We start from the raw sequence: 20,275 nt of genomic DNA, 5'->3' as shown, positions 1-20,275 counted from the left end.
AAAAATGCTTAACAGCATAAGCAGAAAAATGCATATTATTTTAATTTTGCTTTAATAGTCTAAGGTGCTTTATTCACAAGTTTTCTAATGTATGCTTCAGCCTACAGTAAGTACATTATACATTTTTATTGTGAAAAAGATTTTCTATTTTAATGTTAAGAGTATTGAGCCAAATAAAACTACTATACATGTTTTTTTGAAGTACAGTGAAACTCATCTTAAGTAGCCACTCAAGACCTACAAAAATGATCTTCTAACAAACAATGAACAGATTTGTACTCCATAGTTAGGGAACAATGTTAAAACAGGAGGGGATCATTGCCAAAAGGACCCAAGTCACCAGTCCCATTATCAGAAAAGACTTATGCACTAGGCGTATGGAAAGCCAGTGAGACTTGGACTCCTAGTGCATAAGTCTCTTTTCAAAATGGGACTTGGTAGCTTTTGAAAAATGTTACCTGAGGTACACAAGTGTTAGTAAGGGGAACCAGCTGAATAAAGCATTGGCATCAACATGAGACTGTTGCTAAAGGAGGGTCAAAAAAATTACACTTGCCAAAAAGACTGCATCTAAAATACTATTGGGCTTACAGTATTTGAAATCTAAGTAGGATGATGACATAGATTTGCTAGTATTCTTTGAGATAGCCACTTCTACCCCAGGACCAAGAACAGAAAAATACACAAAGGTAAACATTCAGAAATGTTTACAATTATAATTCCTTGTTAAAACTGAAATAAGACCACTATTATCTTTATTACAAAAAGGATGGCCTAGAAACAGCCCCAGAAAGTTTGTTTCAAATGGGACACAAATATCTTCATGAGAATTATGTAAGCCACTGATAAATGAGACTTCCTTCTGGCTTCATCAGATAACTATTTGTTCGTTTTAGAAGAAACACAGACTATTCAACTTCTAAAAATCATACTGAGACGCTACTGATGTAATTTAATCGCCATGCCACCTTGTGATCAGGCACTTTACGTTAACAAAAGCAAGAATGAGACACTATCAACCTGAGCTATATGCTGCTCATCAGAGCTTCCCCTGTGGCTCATGAGGTCCACATACAACTGACAATCCACTTATTCTGCCTGGATCTCTGAAACAACAAAGTGCCAATAACAGAACTCCACCAGGTGGATAATAATCGATGTTTTTTTTTAAATAAAGAAAACAGATTTTTATGTAAATTAAAAATAGGTATTTTTAAAAAAAAGCTATTTAAAATTAATTTTGAAATTGGCAACCTGTTAAAATAATTAAATACTAAGCAGTGGGTGTTTGCTGCCAAGTTGCACCAGTTCAGTGGTGTGAGTCACTGGCAAAGCACCTGGAGCCACAGTTTGCTGAAGCGCTAAGCCAGCTTTTGACAGTAGTAGCCTATTCTGCAGGTGCAGAGAGAATATATTTCATTTTCTTCAATTTCAAAGGTTCAGCTCAATGAGTGGTTCATTTAAAGTTAAGAAACCAGTTGGGTGTTGAGAAAGCAAGAAAGCTTTTTTTTTCCTCCTCCACCCAATGAATAAAAACTTGGTGTAAGAGGATGAGATTTAATCGTTGTAAAATCCTGAAAGATCTGATAACAAGAAACAATTCAATTCACTAACTACAAATACTTCCTTTGTTTAATAAATAAGTTTTATATGCAAAACATGTGTTGATTAACTTTTTTCCTTATTTTTCTGGCACATTTAAAGTAGTTTTATTTAATGAAAAAATGGTAAATACTGGTTTTGTGCATTTTAAACTGAATTTTCATTCCAACAGAGCTTGACACAAATATCAAGGAAAAAGTTTATCTAGTAAGTAAGAACTCCATCATTCACATTTTTCTACCACAACAAAAATTTAAAAGTACGAGTCTGAACAAATGTAAATTAAGCTATTTAACTGCTACATGTGTGTGTGTAGCTGTTTAGTATGGAAGTTGTATTTATTTGTAAATCAGCATGTTTAAATGGTCACCAACCACTGAGAATATTTTTTTAGGAAAACAACTAAAAAGTATAAATGCAAAACATAATTAAAATTGCTGATTTCAATCAAGGTTTTCTGCTTACTGATTAGAGTCAGCGATTTAAATTGCTTTGATTTAAATCAATCCACCTTGGAACTTCAAGATCTTGGACGTGAGTCAGCACTCAGTTAATGGGCCTAATGTGGGAGCTAACAGGATCCAATCACCAACCCCCCTAACGACATACAGTAAAGCAGAACCAGTATCCAAGAGAGGGAAGAGAGAATACCACCCCACTTTCAGCATCAGAAAGCGAGAAATCCAGTGGTTATAAGCCAAAGATCTGAATATATATTGACTCTCTATCAGCGCTGATGAAAGCGCATTGTGAGAAGCTTCATCACATCATGCATCAACTGTGGATGGTTAGGACAGGACTCCTAGTGATATCTATTACAGGCAGCCCAATACTACATTTCTGCAGCTGTCGTTAAGTAGCTATGTGTTTGCTACTCCAGCTAACAGTAAGAGATGCAATCAAATTTGCTTTTAGGCCACCATTTTTGAGTCTGGCTACTTAAGATTTAGCTCCTAAATCCAAGTTTAGGCACCTAAGTAAGAGTGGCCTGATTTAAAAAAAAGAAAAAGCTCAATGTTCTAACGGATGGCACTCTGTTCTACCTTATATTCATGTAAGCATGAAAACCAGAGTCATTCAAAAGGCTCCGGATGCAATAAGATTTGAAGCCACGATCACTCCTGTTTAGTCTCTATATTAAAGGTCTTGGCAAACAGTCTCAGAAGACGGAATGTGATCCATTCAAACACATCCCCCACTCTGCCCCCCGCATAAAAAACTAACCTTCTATACACCCCGCCTGCCCCCCCGCCCATATCCTTAGAAAATGAAAAGACCTCTGGACTGGGTTGAATGGGCCAATTTTCCAGTCGATAAAAAAGTTTCAAGGAGGGACAAGGGCTCTTTTTGCAAAGCTGAGACTCAATACAAAAAGGCAAAGAATCAAGCAATAAGGCAATAATTATTTTATGTAATCTACATCCAATTTACCTCCTGCACACTGCTATACTCCATCTAGCATACACATCATGACACCCTGGGCATCACATTCCACACCAAAACATATAGTTTAAGCTAGGACTATGAGAAAATGGCACTGAATTGGAGGAGCAGGTTAGTGTATTTATTTGAAAATATACAGCCTGCTGTATGTATAGATGGCCAAACAAACATGCAATTGTCTTGATTGGTGAATTGTCTCTAAGGTGCCACAAGTACTCTTTTTCTTTTTGCGGATACAGACTAACACAGCTGCTACTCTGAAAACTGTACAATGTATATTTTATTTGATTTTTGGAGGATAGACAATGGATATTTGACAAGATAAATGAAGAAGTTTATCATAGTTTGTAGATGTATTATAGTTACAGTCGTAGTTAGGTGTGCACTTCTGGTGCATAGTATGATGCTGTGGAGCATGTGACATATTATGAACGATGGATGGAGAACATCAATGTGCAGGAAGACTAGACATATCTTGTTCTGATCCCATGTGACAATTCCTATTTCACTTGAAACTGGGAAATCTGCTTTATTATATAAAATATATCTCCATATTATAAACCTTGTGAAAATATTCTCATTTCAGAATAGGTACTAAGGAAAGATATCCATGGTAGCTATCACAAATTTCACTACAGTATCAAGTTGCCATTTCCATTTGATAGTTACTTGAGACAATTTTACTCGTTTAGCAGTAGATGATTAATCAGGTGGTAAATGTGGGAAGAAAGTGTTTCCAACCCATTGTTAGTTTTATGTGTAGACAACATTATGTGTTCTATCCAAGCTAAATCTATGATTCAATCATTAAAAACAATTAATTAGGACGGCTTAGTTTGAGCCGGAGTACAATATTTAGCAACATAACATTTTACATTAAAATGTCATCAGGTAATCACAATGCACTAAATAGGACATAAGCCAAACAATTTAACTAAATTGAGATTTTTACTGCAGTTATCAATAATCTTAAAAAAGCAGTATTCCCAGAAGTTCACACAGCATTGCAATGATAATGTAGATGAGTAACCAAAACAACGACTGACAACAGTGGCCAAGGAAGAGAATCCAAATATCAAAAGGATATACCAATTGTTAAAAGTTTTTCTTCAAAAAGCATTTGCTGAAGGGGAGTGGGAGAGAATCATTGTTTTAGAGAGCCAGAAGTCTATTTTATCGTATTAAGACATATGCATTTTAAATTCAAGGTCAGCATTACAAGTTTAACTACTTCACGTTTCCTCACAACTAGACAGCTAACAAAACTTTTGAAAGAAAAAGGAATAAAGTTTACAGTATACCCTAAACGCAAAAGTGTAAGTGTCCATGTGAACTCTATACTTTAAGAAAAAAAGAAGAGAAAATTACCAGCAAAAAGGTCTTCCCTGTCATCATCTAGTATGATTTCTGCAGGCTTTGGACCATTTGAGTTTGTGCTGATGTCTTCTGCAGGAAGACTGGCTGGTTCCGGAGACGATGGGCTTGACTGTTAAAAGGAACGAACAGTTAGGAGGCAAAGAACTGGTACAGTTATCTGTTATCATTTTTATGCATTACCACGATAGTCTTTCAACACAAGCAGAGAAAGCAGCAACAACAACATGGAAAGGAAACCATGTTAGCTATTTCCATTTCCTACTCCTACTGGGATAACAATGATCAAAGGAAATGAATTAGTCACCAATTCTTTTCACTTATTCTTTATGGACTTTAAAAAAATTCACCTTTTCCTCTTCATGATATGCCTTTCCATAGGTTAATAAATATGTTTTATATAGTTAATAGGATAGAGCCAAGAGCTGCTGTAGACTAATCTAGAATAAGTTTATCTACCATCTTCAACATTGAAATGTTTGAGTCTAGTTCCTCAGACTGCTGCACTCAGCTCCTTTTTGTAAATTTATGTCCAAAACAAACTGCAATTTAAACCTTCTGAACAGTTGTCCAAGATGTACAAAAACGTCTACAAAATAAAGTCTGCTTTTTAAGGTTCCAAATCAGTTTTTACAAAGAGTAAAGGAACGAGTTAACTCCATTAGGATTTTTATTCTGCAAACTGTAAGTGTCAAACCGTGTTGCCATGGAAGTTAAGCCTGCCTCACAGAGACAGGCAGCATTTTAAATCTGCTGTTACCTATCTAACTTATTTTCCATTCTGAGGCATATACTAAAGTATCAAACAATTCACAGGATTAGTGTTCAGATGTTAGCTGGGACAAACAAGAAAGCAATCCAGCTTCAGTGCTGCAACGAGGCCCCAGTTCTTCCACAGCTACAAAATTCACCTTTTGCTGAAGAACCGCACTCTAGTATCCAAGTTTTCATTTTAAAAAGCCTGAGTAACAGACTGTAAGCATGGTGCAAATTGTCCCCACTCATCTCAGAAGGTGTTTAGGCAATCATTTAGCTTCAAAGCTGACATCACTCTGAATTATCACAATTCTGATTTGCTAGACATTTCAGATAAAACAACATACAATCAATATAGCATTTTTTGTTTGAAACTAATATGCATGTTCATTTAACTCAATAAAATGTGTCCATCATTTCAAGTTAAACTAAAGCTGCCTTGGATTTTTTAGTTTGGTGCAAGGGAATCCCACAGTATTTATGAGGGGGTTTTTTAAGTCGAAGTTAAGACAAGCATCCTATAGAACATACAGTGTCTTTACAACAAGAACAGTCATATACTGAATCTATAGCACAAAGATCTTTGATAAAGAAAAAAGAATCTGATGACAGAATGACGCAAAATAGCAAGACTTTATGCCAGTAGCCAAGACTTTGAACAATAAAGCCTTGCAGCAAAGTAGACAGTCTTACCCATTTTAAGTGATACTATCTGCAGATAGGGTATAAGAGAAAGTTAATTGATTTGTATTACAGCCTTCTCTGGAGATAGTATCTTGCAGGATTCTCAGCTGGGTCTCATGCCTCCAATACAAGTCATGCAGAAAATTCCCTACCTCTTATCTTTGGCTTGGAGGGCCAAATCTTAAACTGGTTCAAGAACACTGCTTTGTTGGGTATACTCTGAAACCTGTCAAAGTTGAAATAACAGCCGTGTTAGTCTGTATTCTCAAAAAGAAAAGGAGTACTTGTGGCACCTTAGAGACTAACCAATTTATTTGAGCATAAGCTTTCGTGAGCTACAGCATCCGATGAAGTGAGCTGTAGCTCACGAAAGCTTATGCTCAAATAAATTGGTTAGTCTCTAAGGTGCCACAAGTACTCCTTTTCTTTTTTCAACTTTGAGTTCTTCTGCCCCAGCTACCAAAAAACATTCTAGCCAGTTCCTTACAAGCATAAAGCAAGAGCTCCCCTAACCTCCAAGAATACCGGAAAAACCCACATAGGTTGGGGTTCTGTGCCAAGTCTCCACGCAGCACAGCACAGAAGATGGAGCTTAGGGTGGGAGTAGAAATCCTCCCAATTATAGGCTTCTCAAGGGGCCAGGGCAAGCTCTGGAATAATGTAGACCAGTGGCTCTCAACCTCTCCAGACTAATGTACCCCTTTCAGGAGACTGATTTGTTTTGCGTACTCCCAAGTTTCACCTCACTTAAAAACTTCTTGCTTACAAAATCAGACATAAAAATACAAAAGTGTCACAGGACACTATTACTGAAAAATTGCTTACTTTCTCATTTTTACCATACAATTATAAAATAAATGGATTGGAATATAAATACTGTGCTTAAATTTCAGTGTATAGTATAAAGAAAAGGAGTACCTGTGGTACCTTAGAGACTAACAAATTTATTTGAGCATAAGCTTTCGTGAGCTACAGCTCACTTCATCGGATGCATTCTTGAAAGCTTATGCTCAAATAAATTTGTTAGTCTCTAAGGTGCCACAAGTACTCCTTTTCTTTTTGCAAATACAGACTAACTCGGCTGCTACTCTGAAACCAGTGTATAGTATGTAGAGCAGTATAAAACAAGTCAGTGTCTGTATGAAATTTTAGTTTGTACTGACTTCGCTACTGCTTTTTATGTAGCCTGTTGTAAAACCAGGTAAATATATAGATGATTTGACGTGCCCCCTGGAAGACCTCTGCGTACCCCCAGGGGTACATGTATTCCTGGCTGAGAATCAGAGATGTAGAGAAGCACTACTTTCATAGCAGTGAAGAAACAGAGTACCCACAGCATAACCGATTTTAACCTCCCAAATCAGAGACAGGTAGGTTGGTTACGATCCTGCAAGATATATTCAGAGAAACAGAAGAAGCAAATAGTTGTCTCTTCTTAAAAGACACTAAAACAGAATTTTTACTCTTGGAGAGTAAGCAACTCAGAGGACTGTAACAAAGGGGAAAAAACATTAACTTAAAAACAGGTATAAAATGAAGGCAAATGCCAAAGAACCAGAAACAGTTAATTGATTTGACAACTTAAGGGACAGACTGAAGTAAGTGGGGAGAAAGTTTGAACTCCCATGACTCAAAAGCAAATTCAGATCTGTAAAAATCAGAGCAAGATTACTGTAGAGACTGAATACAAACAGTGGAGTTTAGTAACTATATAGCATGTAACCATTTAGTCACCAGGTTTATGCATGTATTTTGGTAAAGGACACCCATGACATACATTTAAAAACAAAAGCATGGAAAAATGAAGTAAAAGCTGGCTAAAGCAGCAGCATTTGGTACTTTAACCCTACCCAACATAATTTGATCACAACTTTTAAATCCTCCATTACACTTTCCTACGAGACAAATCCCACCTTCAACAGCCTCACCTGTTCACCAATGCCCCTTAAACAAGAAGGGTTACAAATCAGAGCTATTTAAAACCTTGGGAAGCTGAGGACTTCCACAGGAAGGGGCCCTTACAGAGGAAGTTCTGCCATCAGCTCCCCTACTTTTTATGAGGGAGAAATCAAGCTCAGGGTCTCTTATGATTACAAGAGTGGCAGCAGTGCCAGGGGAGACATGGTCTCCCATTTAGGCAAGTCCCAAGCAGTTTAAGAATAGGTCAAAACCACTACTACCTAAAACTCCACCCAGAAACCATAAGGTAGCCAGTATTGCTCAATCAAGCACTCTGGATGAATAGCACTGACATTTAAAGGCACTGTTTAACACACTGGTATTTCATCTAATAGCCTGCTTAAATTTAGATAGATTTAAGATGTAGCCCACAGAGCAAACTGCTATAATCCAGTCTCAAGGTGACGGACACAGATCACAGCAGCAAGCTCCACAACCAAGGGAAACCAAGCGGAAAGCCGATTGCTGCAGAGGCGCACGTGGATTGGACAGAGACTTCTCTTAGAGGACAGTCTATTGACAGAGATTCTCTAGGTTTTAGTCAGGAAGAGAGGATGGAAGAGGATAAAGTATGGGTCAGATCAGACGAGAAACATTCACATAAATAATCTGACATCAGAAAAGGGCAGACAAATAAACAGTGACAAGTTTTTAAAGTGCTTCTACACAATTGCTAGAAGTCTAAATAATAAGATGGGTGAACTAGAGTGCCTCATGTTAAAGGAGGATATTGACATAATAGGCATCACAGAAACCTGGCGGAGTGAGGACAATCAATGGGACACAATCATTCCGGGGAACAAAATATATTGGAGGGACAGAACAGGTCAGGGGGGAAGGGTGGCACAAAATGTGAGAGAAAACGTAGAATCCAATGAAATAAAAATCTTAAATGAATCCACATGTTCCATAGAATCTCTATGGATAGTAATTCCATGCTCTAATAGGAATATAACAGTAGGGATCTATTATCGACCACCTGACCAGGACAGTGATAGTGACGATGAAATGCTAAGGGAGATTAGAGAGGCTATCAAAATAAAGAACTCCAGTGGGATCCAGTGGACATCGTATACTTAGATTTCCAGAAAGCCTTTGACAAGGTCCCTCACCAAAGGCTCTTACGTAAATTAAAGTTGTCATGGGATAAGAGGGAAGATCCTGATTGAGAACTGCTTAAAAGACAGGGAACAAAGGTTAGGAATAAATGGTAAATGTTCAGAATGGAGAGGGGTCACTAGTGGTGTGCCCCAAGGATCGGTCCTAGGACCAATCCTATTCAACTTATTCATAAATGATCTGGAGAAAGGGGTAAATAGTGAGGTGGCAAAGTTTGCAGATGATACTAAACTGCTCAAGATAGTTCAGACCAACGCAGATTGTGAAGAACTTCAATAAGATCTCACAAAACTAAGTGATTGGGCAACAAAATGGCAAATTAAATTTAATGTAGATAAATGTAAAGTAATGCACACTGGAAAAAATAACCCCAATTATACATACAATATGATAGGGCTAATTTAGCTACAACTAATCAGGAGAAAGATCTTGGAGTCATCGTGGATAGTTCTCTGAAGACATCCATGCAGTGTGCAGCGGCAGTCAAAAAGGCAAACGGGATGTTGGGAATCACTAAAAAAGGGATAGAGAATAAGACGGAAAATATTTTATTGCTCTTATATAAATCCATGGTATGCCCACATCTTCAATACTGTGTACAGATGTGTTCTCCTCATCTCAAAAAAGATATACTGGCATAAGAAAAGGTACAGAAAAGGGCAACTAAAATGATTAGGGGTTTGGACCAGGTCCCCTATGAGGAGAGATGAAAGAGGCTAGGACTTTTCAGCTTGGAAAAGAGGAGACTAAGTGGGGGGGATATGACAGAGGTATATAAAAATCATGAGTGGCATGGAGAAAGTGAATAAGGAAAAGTTATGTTATTGTTCCCATAATATAAGAACTAGGGGGCCATCAAATGAAATTAATGGGCAGCAGGTTTAAAATAAAAAGGAAGTTCTTCTTCACGCAGCGCACAGTCAACCTGTGGAACGCCTTGCCTGAGGAGGTTGTAAAGGCTAGGACTATAACAGGATTTAAAAGAGAACTGGATAAATTCATGGACGATAAGTTCATTAATGGCTATTAGCCAGGATGGGTAAGGAATGGTGTCCCTAGCCTGTCTGTCTGTCAGAGGGTGGAGATGAATCCCTAGCCTGTCTGTCTGTCAGAGGGCAGGAGAGAGATCACTTGATCACTACCTGTTAGGTTCACTCCCTCTGAGGCACCTGGCATTGGCCACTGTCGGTAGACAGGATACTCAGCTGGATGGACCTTTGGTCTGACCCAGTGTGGCCAGTCTTATGTTCTTAAACAGTTACAATATTCTGCTCAGGAAGATAAAAAGCATGCCTGGACATTGCTGCAATGTGATCATCCTAGAACACTATCCCTAGACTGTGCATATGATTAATGAATGGTGGGCAGACAACTCCAAGTAGCTATTGCCATCTTCCAGTTGTTTTCTCCCAACCTACTACACCACAGTCTTATATGGCTTGAGTTAGAGTCATGTTGCTCTCATCTATGCCACAATTTCCTCCAAACACCAGCAAGTAAGCCATCATGAAGGGAGACAGTATTGTCTGCCTCACAGTGACTGTACCCTATGTATGATCCTTCAGTAGCAATCTAGCCAGTGAAAGATGTGAACAGCTACAATGATATCACTCACTAGCAACAGTGTTACATAGGACACAGATGAGAAATGAAACCAGAAAGTGAAGTGCATTGCCCAAGGACCTAATACAGGTTGAGATCCCTTATCAGGACTGTCCCACATTAAAACAAGAAAACAGAGGCTTTGTAAGATTAGGCATGTAGATATGGAAAGAGGCTGGCATGGGGACAGGACTATTAATATGATTAATGGTCACTTCCCTGTTACAGATGCCCATTAAAATTGCACCCGCCACATTAACCAAGGAAAATGGGAATGTTATACATTAGGTACTGAAGCCCAACGTTTGGGTGCCTAAAATTAGGAATCTAAATATAAGTTGCCTGAAGTGCTAATCATACATAAATCCCAGTGAATCCAAATGGGAACATGTTCTGTGAGGCAGAGTTCTCAAGCAAGCCTACAGCCATCTCAGAAGGACAAAAACCAGTAGAACTAAATGAATTACCCACATAGCTTGTGCTAGAGGCATAAAACGCAGGAGTGATAATCCTGCACAGATGGTATCTAAAAAGAAAACTGAGATACTGGCCACTGGTGGTTAAATATCCCATGGTTCTGTTCACAAAGCGAGTAGGAATTAACAATTTGATTACATTCAAAATTTGATTACATTTACAAAAAATGCCTCATTTCAGTTGTGTAATTAATTTCTTTTCTGGTCTACAGACTGATGGATAGTATATTAGACACTGTTAGACAGATGAAATGTTCATCATAGATGCTGTTGCATTTTAAGATGGGTTAAGGATCTATATATTTCCTGTTGTATCTAACTGTAAAGCTGTTTGAGTTCTTTTGGTCTGAAAGACATTACATAAATTCCAAGACAAAAGACTGCTAAATTAGAGTTCAAGTTGAGAGTATATCTAAGTAATTTAACAGAAAAAAAAAAAAAGCTTTAAAACAAACACCTATTAACCAGAGGACTAAATCTTCTAAATAAAGGTTTGTAGGCTAAAACAGTTATTTTGAAGCTTTCAAATACATAAGATTGCAGTTTTGTAAACAAATGAGCCCAAATTAGAATTACACTGCCTTCAGAAAGACAGGTGTTATTCTTGATAATTATGAAGGTAGTAAAAAGGCCAACTCACTGAACTTTTCAGAAGCTACAGTAGTGACTAAAACTCAATCACCACCAAATATTGAAAGGATGTAGTGGAGCTGGGACACAACACTGTTCAACCTCACTAATAAGCCAAGCTGCACACACACCCTTATTCGGCATATTCAGTTATTCCTGCTCTATTCCACTCCTTATTCTGTCTAGATTGAGCAGAAAGTGTTCAATCTCTTGCTTATTTTGCTCCTGTAAGTATCAAGCAGAGCAGACGGAATACCCAAGAGAAGCGGAGCTGATGTCTCGGAGCAGCATAAACTACTAGTAGGGTCACGGAGTGGGGAGATTTGAAGATTATCAGAAAACTGAGCAAGATTACATGGGGGAAAAACTAAGGCCCAAAAATTGCTTCAGTGGGGGTTGTGTATGCACACATGCATATTACTCTAGGGGAAATTCTGTGCCACTGTGGAATGCAAAATTTTACAGAATTCTGTTTTCCCCGCAGAATTTCTGGCCACCATTAGGTGCCACTGAACTCTGCAGAGCCCAGCTCGCAGTAAGCGGACTACCCACCCCGACTGGCCTGGAGGCTGCATGCTCTTTGATCCTCATTCTCCTAGGGATGGGAGAGGGCCTGGGAGACCCAGCTCTGGCAAAGGGTGAGGAAGGGCAAGGCCATACCACACCATGTTCCCCAGCAGGACAGTAAAGGCTCAGGGCTGCTGGTGTCTGGGCCTGGATCTGCCCTGCAATTGGGCTCCATGGGGACAGGAGGTGCTGGTGTTTGGGCTGGGGGCTGCCCCGCAGCTGGGCTCTGTGGGGACGGAGGGCTGGTGTCTCGGGGGTGCCCCGTGGCTGGGCTCTGGGGAGAAGGGGTGTGGATATCTGCGCTCTGGAGGCCCCAAACAGAGGGAACAGAAAAGATGGGAGGGGAGATAGACAGAGCAGAGGCAGATAGCAATTCACTTTTTAAAAACCAACAACAAAACACTTGTTACAATAAAGAAATTAACAAAACAAAAATCCTAATATTACTTTTCCATGCAAGCAATTGCTGCAGTTGCCAAAAGAATGGTTTGTGACCAGGAGTGAGAGGGGAAATAGGCAATCCATCTTTTATTAAGATGCAGCCAGTACTATGAAACAGTTTGAGAATCCCTGCTCTACTCTATTTGGCTTCTTAAAATTTTATACTTATAGCAAATAGACTTATAGCTAAGAGAGTTAAACAGTGATGTGGTGCTTGAAGTTTCAAGCATATAAAATATATGCTTAAAATATGAGTGCTTCAGCTCCCACTCCCCAATAACTTTAAAGTGCTTCGTGCCCTTTCACCAAGCCTCAAAAACCTCCAAATGTTCTGGATACAGAGTATGAATACAGAGCCTGTAATTTAACCATATACAAAGTTTTATGCACACAGATCATAAGGTTAATATGTAAAATCTTTAACCCCTCATATTCCTTCAACATGTCACAATAATGATCTGGAAAAAGGGGTAAACAGTGAGGTGGCAAAATTTGCCAATGATACAAAACTACTCAAGATAGTTAAGTCCCAGGCAGACTACAAAAGGATCTCTCAAAACTGGGTGACTAGGCAACAAAATGGCAGATGAAATTCAATGTTGATAAATGCAAAGTAATGCACATTGGAAAACATAATCCCAACTATACATATAAAATGATGGGATCTAAATTAGCTGTTACCATTCAAGAAAGAGATCTTGGAGTCATTGTGGACAGTTCTCTGAAAACATCCACTCAATGTGCAGCGGCAGTCAAAAAAAGCAAACAGAATGTTGGGAATAATTAAGAAAGGGATAGATAGTAAGACAGAAAATATCATATTGCCTCTATATAAATTCATGATACGCCCACATCTTGAATACTGCATGCAGATGTGGTAACCCCATCTCAAAAGAGATATATTGGAATTGGAAACAGTTCAGAAAAGAGCAACAAAAATTATTAGAAATATGGAGCGTCTGCCATATGAGGAGAGATTAATAAGACTGGGACTTTTCAGCTTAGAAAAAAAGACAACTAAGGGGAGATATGAGAGAGGTCTATAAAATCATGGCTGGTGTGGAGAAAGTCAATAAGGAAATGTTATTTATTCCTTCTCATAACACAAGAACTAGGGGTCACCAAATGAAATTAATAGGCAGCAGGTTTAAAACAAACAAAAGGAAGTATTTTTTCCACACAGTGCACAGCAGAACTCCTTGCCAGAGGATGTTCTGAAGCCCAAGATTACAAAAGGTTTCAAAAAAGAACTAGATAACTAGCCTCTGTTTGCCAGAAGGTGGGAAGGGGTGACAAGGGATGGATCACTTGATGGTTACCTGTTCTGTTCATTCCCTCTGGGGCACCTGGCATTGGCCACTGTCAGAAGACAGGATACTGGGCTAGACAGACCTTTGGTCTGACACAGTAGGACCGTTTTTATGTTCTTAACATGCTTTACATACTACAGTATACAGTGATATACACAGAAAAACTGAAAGGTTGATTGAAGTCAGTACAGTGAATTTTTACGTGTCAATACTGCTGTTTACCAAGATGTACAAGGTGTAATATGGGTAAGGCAAAGTTTCCTGAACTAGTAGTTTTCACGCTACTTACATTTAGTTTTCTTTAAGTGTGATGTTCTTGTGTTACACTTTGTAAAAGGTTTATATTATTCACTGGAGAAAACATATTTAAGTTAACAATGTTTGTTTTGCAGGGTAAAACTAAATAAATACACAGACGTTTTAAAATATTTTAAATCTAAATTTGAAGTACGGTATCTGAAAGAGTTTTCATTCATTTTCTTGGCTTTACTTCCACCAAACAGAAAACAGAAAATGAAGGGCATGATCTTCTGGTATGCGAATGGCAACAAAAAGCAAAAGGTGAGGGGAAACAAAAGACTATGATAAGAGAAGGAAAGGCAAATTTTAATAACAAAAAAAAAACCAAGAAAACCTAAAAAGAATCAGCAGAAAGAAATTGTTGTTTACTCTTCTTCCAGCCAGAAGCAAAGGGAAGGGATGAAAAAATAAAGAGTGGGAAGACTCTCCTGTGATCAGCCTGAAGAGGAGTGAAGAGATGAGAGTCAAGTTCAACAGACATCTAGGAGCCAAAACAAGAGAGGGAGTCCCCACCTCTGAAGGATCTATAATCAGCACTCGGGTAGTTGGGATATCTCCCTTCCCCATCAATTAGCGATGAAGAAAGAGGATGTTTTCACCTTCATTGGAGTTATCCTTGGACTTCAGTGTGCCCTCCCACCCACCATCTTCCATCCCTTTTCTCCCCAATATCAGTCTCTGGCTGGTAAGTGTGCAATAAATGTTAACCACCAACTATGAAGGACACTCAAAGTTGGTTTTGTTTTATTTTTTATTAAAAATAACACTCCTAAAGAGTCTAAGAAATATTACCAAAGCAGGTACAATATGAAAGTTGTTAGAGCCACAGAATTTAAAAGCACAAGTTTCATAATCTCTTAATACAGCAGGCTAATGTAAAGCAATGTTATCAGGTTGTTAGGCCAAGAGTGTGACCTATTTTACAGCAATCAAGTGTATTAGGTACCTTAGAATAAAGAAAAAGAGACAGAGCTGCTGCCCTAAAGAGTTTAAATCTAGTTTCAGACTAGGCAGGACTTTGTAGACTATATATAAAATTGAACTTTGTCAAAATTATAACTGAAGCCATTATCCCACACATGTCGTCCCCGCCCCCGCAAAAAAAAAAACCTGCTGCATGTAAATGAACTGGCTTTTTCTGACATATCATAAAACGTTTTACATATGAACATTGGGAATGTGTGGTTGGAAGGTTATAAGAGAGACAGTATTTACTCGTACATAAGAGGGAAAAAATCAGAAGTCCCAGAAAATTTAATTAGAAGTAACTTCATACTCTCTGCCGAAACCTCAAAAGAACACTTTTTTTAAATTAGTCCATTCAAATGAGTTAGTAATTCTTTTAATAAATAGTTCTAAAAAAATCTCGATAAAAAAATCGAGGCTTTTTCTTCTACTCTACTTATGTTTATAAGGCTCTTTTCAACTAATCACTTTCTTCCAATGGACTACTTGGAGAAACAGTGAAACAAACACACTGTATGCAGAATGCTGTCAAATGCACAATGTACACAAACTGAACTTTTGTCAGTTTTTCAGTTACAATAATCTTTAGTGTTATTTGTACCATATGAGGCACCAAGCTTTCCATACAGAAATGTGATTTTGAAGTTAACAGTGTCCGTTTAAGACTGGATGTTTAAATACAAAAAGATTTTTTGTTGTTGTATGGAGATGAATTAGCCATAAATTCCATCACTCCTCTCTCCGAGTTTGTAGTTTTATTCTAGACAAGTAGGCATTACTTTTTGTGTTTTAATGCAGTTCATCTAAAAGTACTAAAATATATACAGACCTATTAGTTTGGTCAAACAAACTGAATATTTTATATACATACATAAGTGGGCCTATGACTATGTTTTGCACATTTATTTTTCTGGAAAAAAAATTGCCCACAAACTGCATATTTACAAATAAAAGGCTAAATACTAAAACTCTAAAGAGAGAATTCTCCTCAAAATACATTTATGAGCCTTATTATGTGTTTGAGAACATAATTTACTATATTTTTGTTACAGGAAGATAACATTGATAAAGATAGACCACATATGAACTGAACACACTGACCCATTACTGTAAAGTTCAGGGGCAGGAAACTTCCTTCAACAAAAACAGGAACATTTCACATTTTAGATAGATGTCTGCATGAACAGGACATTTAATGTTGTCCATTACAGTTCTGCACACTGAAAACAAAACCAGAACCAATTACAGAGGAGAGGAAAGCTATCATTTTATAATTTTTTTTTAAAAATATGTACACACTGCTTATTTAAAAAAAAATCAATTATATTTAACGGGGGAGAAGGGAGAGATGGGTTGTTTACAAACAAAGCAAGACAGGTTTAGACTTTTCAATAGCTGCACAAAGTTTTAAGAAACCTAGTTACTGAAAAAATAATATGGTAATTGTACGTTTCAAAAGCCCTGATATGGATGCATCTCTCTAACTAGCGATAAGTACCATCTGCCCCTAAAAAGAGACAGATGACACTAAACTGCATCAAAATGAGAATCTCCAGACAGTGACGAGCTCCCAGGAGCTGCTCAATGCCAGCGTTAAAGGGAAGGAACAAAAGAATTTTAAGGAGTAACCATATAGGTTCCTTGAGAAAGGCAAGAGAGAGGGATTTTTATCTTGGAAGGAAGTGGGTTATGTTTTCAGGCCATGGACTAGGGAGATGCAGAAAGTGAGATCTAGGGTAGGCAACGTTATAAAGGGGAATGAGAGATTATTCCAGGAGAGACACAGATGTGGGAAGAAAGAACATCTGGCAGAAGGAGAGACAGGTAGCTATTTCTGAAACGACAGCATGATTATCCCGGCAGCGGAGCGGAGGCTCCCCAGGGAAGAGAGCCAGGGACACCGGAGGGAGAGCGCTCTGGCAGGGGATGACAGCTGCAGAGAAGTGACTCCCCCGCTCAGGGGAAGCACACCGCAGCAGGGAAGGGGGGAGACCGCTACCCGGCTCGGGGGGGTGGGGGAGGTCGCTCTGACGGGGTCAGAAGACGCCAACGCACCGGGGCAGTTTGGGGGCGGGGCTGCCTGTCACTAGTCACCGGAGCAGGGCGGAGGCCGGTGTGGGGACGCTGGGGCCCCGGACATGCGGGCGGGTCAGCGCTCTCTGGGTACTGGGCGCCCTGGGCCCGGCGGCTGTGGCTCTGCCCCGCAGGGCACGAAAAAGGCGTCGGGGGCCCGGCCCCGCGGATGACAGCGACGCCGCGCGGGAGCAGGGCCTCGCCTCTCACCTCCAGGGTGGACACAGTGCTGGTGAACAAATCCTCGCCGTCCTCCAGCTCCTCGAGCTCGGGCTGCCTGGCGTCCCCGAGCGGCGGAGGCTCCCGCTCCGCCGCCATCTTCCCTTCCGAACTGGGGCGCGAGCTCCGGGTCCCCTCGGTCACGTGACGAAGAGGCCCTGCCCCGTTTAGCACGTGACTAGGGTGCGCACCACCTCCCCTATCTCCGGGTGGGAGCGCGCGAGTTGAGCCGTGGCCGTTCTGGAGCTCTGGTCACTGAGTGTTCGGAGAGGCGGGGTAGCGGTAGGCCCCGCCCCTCCCTGCGGCCGGTCCAAGTGTCGGTGGCTGTGCTAGGATGGGGAGAATGGCCTCCTCTCACCTCCGCCTGTCGTGTCACCCCCGGCCACCCCGCGCCGGCCTGGCCCCAGGTCCCCGGAGGCGGGACGGGTTCGAGGCGAGGGCGGGCTTAGCTGCGTCCACACCTGGGCCGGCTCGTGGCGCAGGCCAGGGACTCGGAGAGGCGCTGTGCGGCGGCGGGGCTGCTGCTTTCCTCGGCCCTGCCGTGCGCAGGGCCCCCTGGCTCACGCCACCGCCCTCCCTGTGCTGGCCACGGAAGTCCGCCACTGGCCGGCAGCTCTTCAGCTGTCCGAAGTCAGGTGCTGGCCCCAGTTCCTTGCTCTGAGGGTTGGTTTATCATTGTGCGCCGCGGATGTGGCCCACAAAGTGTTAGCTGGGCCGTAGGTTGAGAACCACAGTATCCCCCACCCGCCGACATACGCACACACACGCACCCCGATGCCCAGCGCCCTCCACAGAGCGGAACCAGAAGCCAGGGATGGGGGTGGCGGTCAGGACCCTCGATCCCGGATCCCCTGTGCAGTGCCTACGGACAGTCCTGATTTGGGGGGCTTTTTCTTATATAGGTACCTATTACCCCCCCACCTCCTGTCCCGATTTTTCACACTTGCTATCTGGTCATCGTAGCAGCGCTGGGCAGGAAGCGAGGACCCAGACCCCACTGCAACCCCAGACCCTGCTCTGCGGGGTCTGGCAACAGCTGGGACCTGGAGCCTGAGCCAGCTGGGCAGCAGCCTGTGTAATGGCACAAACTGCTCCCTGGCAGAATTTCCTATGTAGGTTGTACTGAGCATGCCACTACACTGGCAGCCTGGACCCCGAGCCTGCTCAGCAGGGCCGGCCAGCAGCCTGGACCCATGAGCCCACCCTGTGGGGCTAGGCAGCAGCCAGCTGCCTGGAGCCTGCTGTGGGGGACCAGGTGGTAGTCTGCCACCCAGACCCTGAGCCTGCCAGCTGCCTAGACCCCAGAGCCTGCTGTGCGGAGCCAGCAGCAACCCAGGCTCTGGGGCCTGAGCTGGGCCATAGCCGTGTGCTAATTTGGCCGCATGCGGGCTGAGGGTTGAGAACCGCTGCTCTGAGATTAGGCCCATGTTAGCTCTGTGGGAGGACCCTTTTGGTAATAATCCAGTAGGTTTCAAAAGGCACAAGGAGCCCCCGATCATGCATAGTTTCATATTTTTAAATCTCATGATTTAAGCAAATCTTAATTAATTGTTTTGGTGGTTCTTCCCTGCACTGGCAGAGTCCGTGAAGTGTTTAGCGGGCTCTCATTAGGAGCATTAAAACCCTCTAAATAGTATCTGCATTTCAGAATTTTTCAGGGGAGGAGAAGGAGCCCAAGACCACTGTTCTCCCCTCATTTTATATCAACGTTTGGATTAAGTTTCTTTCTGACAGTTAATTAACTTTATGTACTGCTAACTCTGTTTGTGATATGGAGGGGAGAATCATTAATTAAGGTGTTTTTGGCCTGAAGAAAAATGTAAGTGATAAATGATTTTTGAGTTTTGTTCTTGGAAGATATGAAACTACTACGTGAATTGTTGCCACAGCGAATGAAGAAATTTTAGGGACAGGCGATCATTATGTATAAACATAGCTAGTCATTTTCACACAGATTCAAAGAAATTTCAAACGATAAGTTAAGATGCTGTTAGTTCAGCAATTGCAGAGACACAAACCCTCAGCAATAGTACAAACCGACACACACAAAATGCTGAGTATTAAAGCCTATTTTATAAGCGGAGAGCTACAAGTATTAGGTCCTGATCTTGGGAAGATGCACTTATATAACTAGCATTTAGGTACATTAGTAGTCCCATTGACTTCAGTGGCATATTCATGTGAGTAAGTGTTTGAAAGACCTAGCCTTAAGTTATTACTTCTAAATGGCTCTTATTCTTGTATTCACTGTGATTTGGTTCATAAATTCTGATCTTGTTTCAAAATATTAAGGTATATTATAATGCTCATTTTAAAATACTTCATGTCAAGTGTGAATGGTGTTAGCAGCAGGGTCTAGCTATGGGGCATTAGCGAATACAGTCAAATCAAGTTTAGTGTATAAATCATTTATGATTTATCAGCACAGAAGTATTTTTCAGTTTATTTTTTCCTTTATAGAAAGCAGCTTTTGAAAAAAGTTGTTTTTTAAGCATGCTATTCCTTTACTAGAAAAGGTGGGCAAACTACGCCTCACGGGACCGTCCTGCCCGGCCATTGAGCTCCCGGCCAGGGAAGCTAGTCCCCCGCCCCGCCCCACTATCCCCCCTTCCCCACAGCCTCAGCTCGCTGCGCCGCCTGCGCTCTGGCCCACCGCTCCTGCCAGGCAGTGCAGCGGCGTGGCTGGCTTCAGCCGTGCAGTGGGGCTGCGAGCTCCTGCTGCTCTAAGCGGCATGGTAAGGGAGCAGGCGGTGG

General features: G+C 41.0%; 1 protein-coding gene and 1 long non-coding RNA gene across 2 annotated transcripts in view; one reads left to right on the top strand and one right to left on the bottom strand.

Annotated features, from left to right (window-relative positions):
- SNX2 (sorting nexin 2) overlaps nt 1-17,760 on the bottom strand; it is a 56,988-nt gene extending 39,228 nt beyond the window's left edge. Inside the window, exons 1-2 of the mRNA XM_074953030.1 lie at nt 17,513-17,760; nt 4,414-4,531 (exon numbers count right to left, since the gene is read on the bottom strand). Of these exons, the coding sequence (XP_074809131.1) occupies nt 4,414-4,531; nt 17,513-17,620 (226 nt within the window). The 5' untranslated portion in view covers nt 17,621-17,760. The remainder of the gene's footprint in view (nt 1-4,413; nt 4,532-17,512) is intronic.
- A 2,431-nt stretch (nt 17,761-20,191) lies between these two features.
- LOC141987579 (uncharacterized) overlaps nt 20,192-20,275 on the top strand; it is a 38,247-nt gene continuing 38,163 nt past the window's right edge. The window contains exon 1 of the long non-coding RNA XR_012639580.1: nt 20,192-20,256. This is a non-coding gene — a long non-coding RNA (uncharacterized LOC141987579). The remainder of the gene's footprint in view (nt 20,257-20,275) is intronic.

The sequence above is a fragment of the Natator depressus genome, chromosome 5 (genome assembly GCF_965152275.1).
Source record: "Natator depressus isolate rNatDep1 chromosome 5, rNatDep2.hap1, whole genome shotgun sequence".
NCBI classification, from domain to species: domain Eukaryota; kingdom Metazoa; phylum Chordata; order Testudines; family Cheloniidae; genus Natator; species Natator depressus.
Note: the sequence above shows the minus strand (reverse complement) of the source record. Positions and strands in the feature narration are given on the sequence as shown.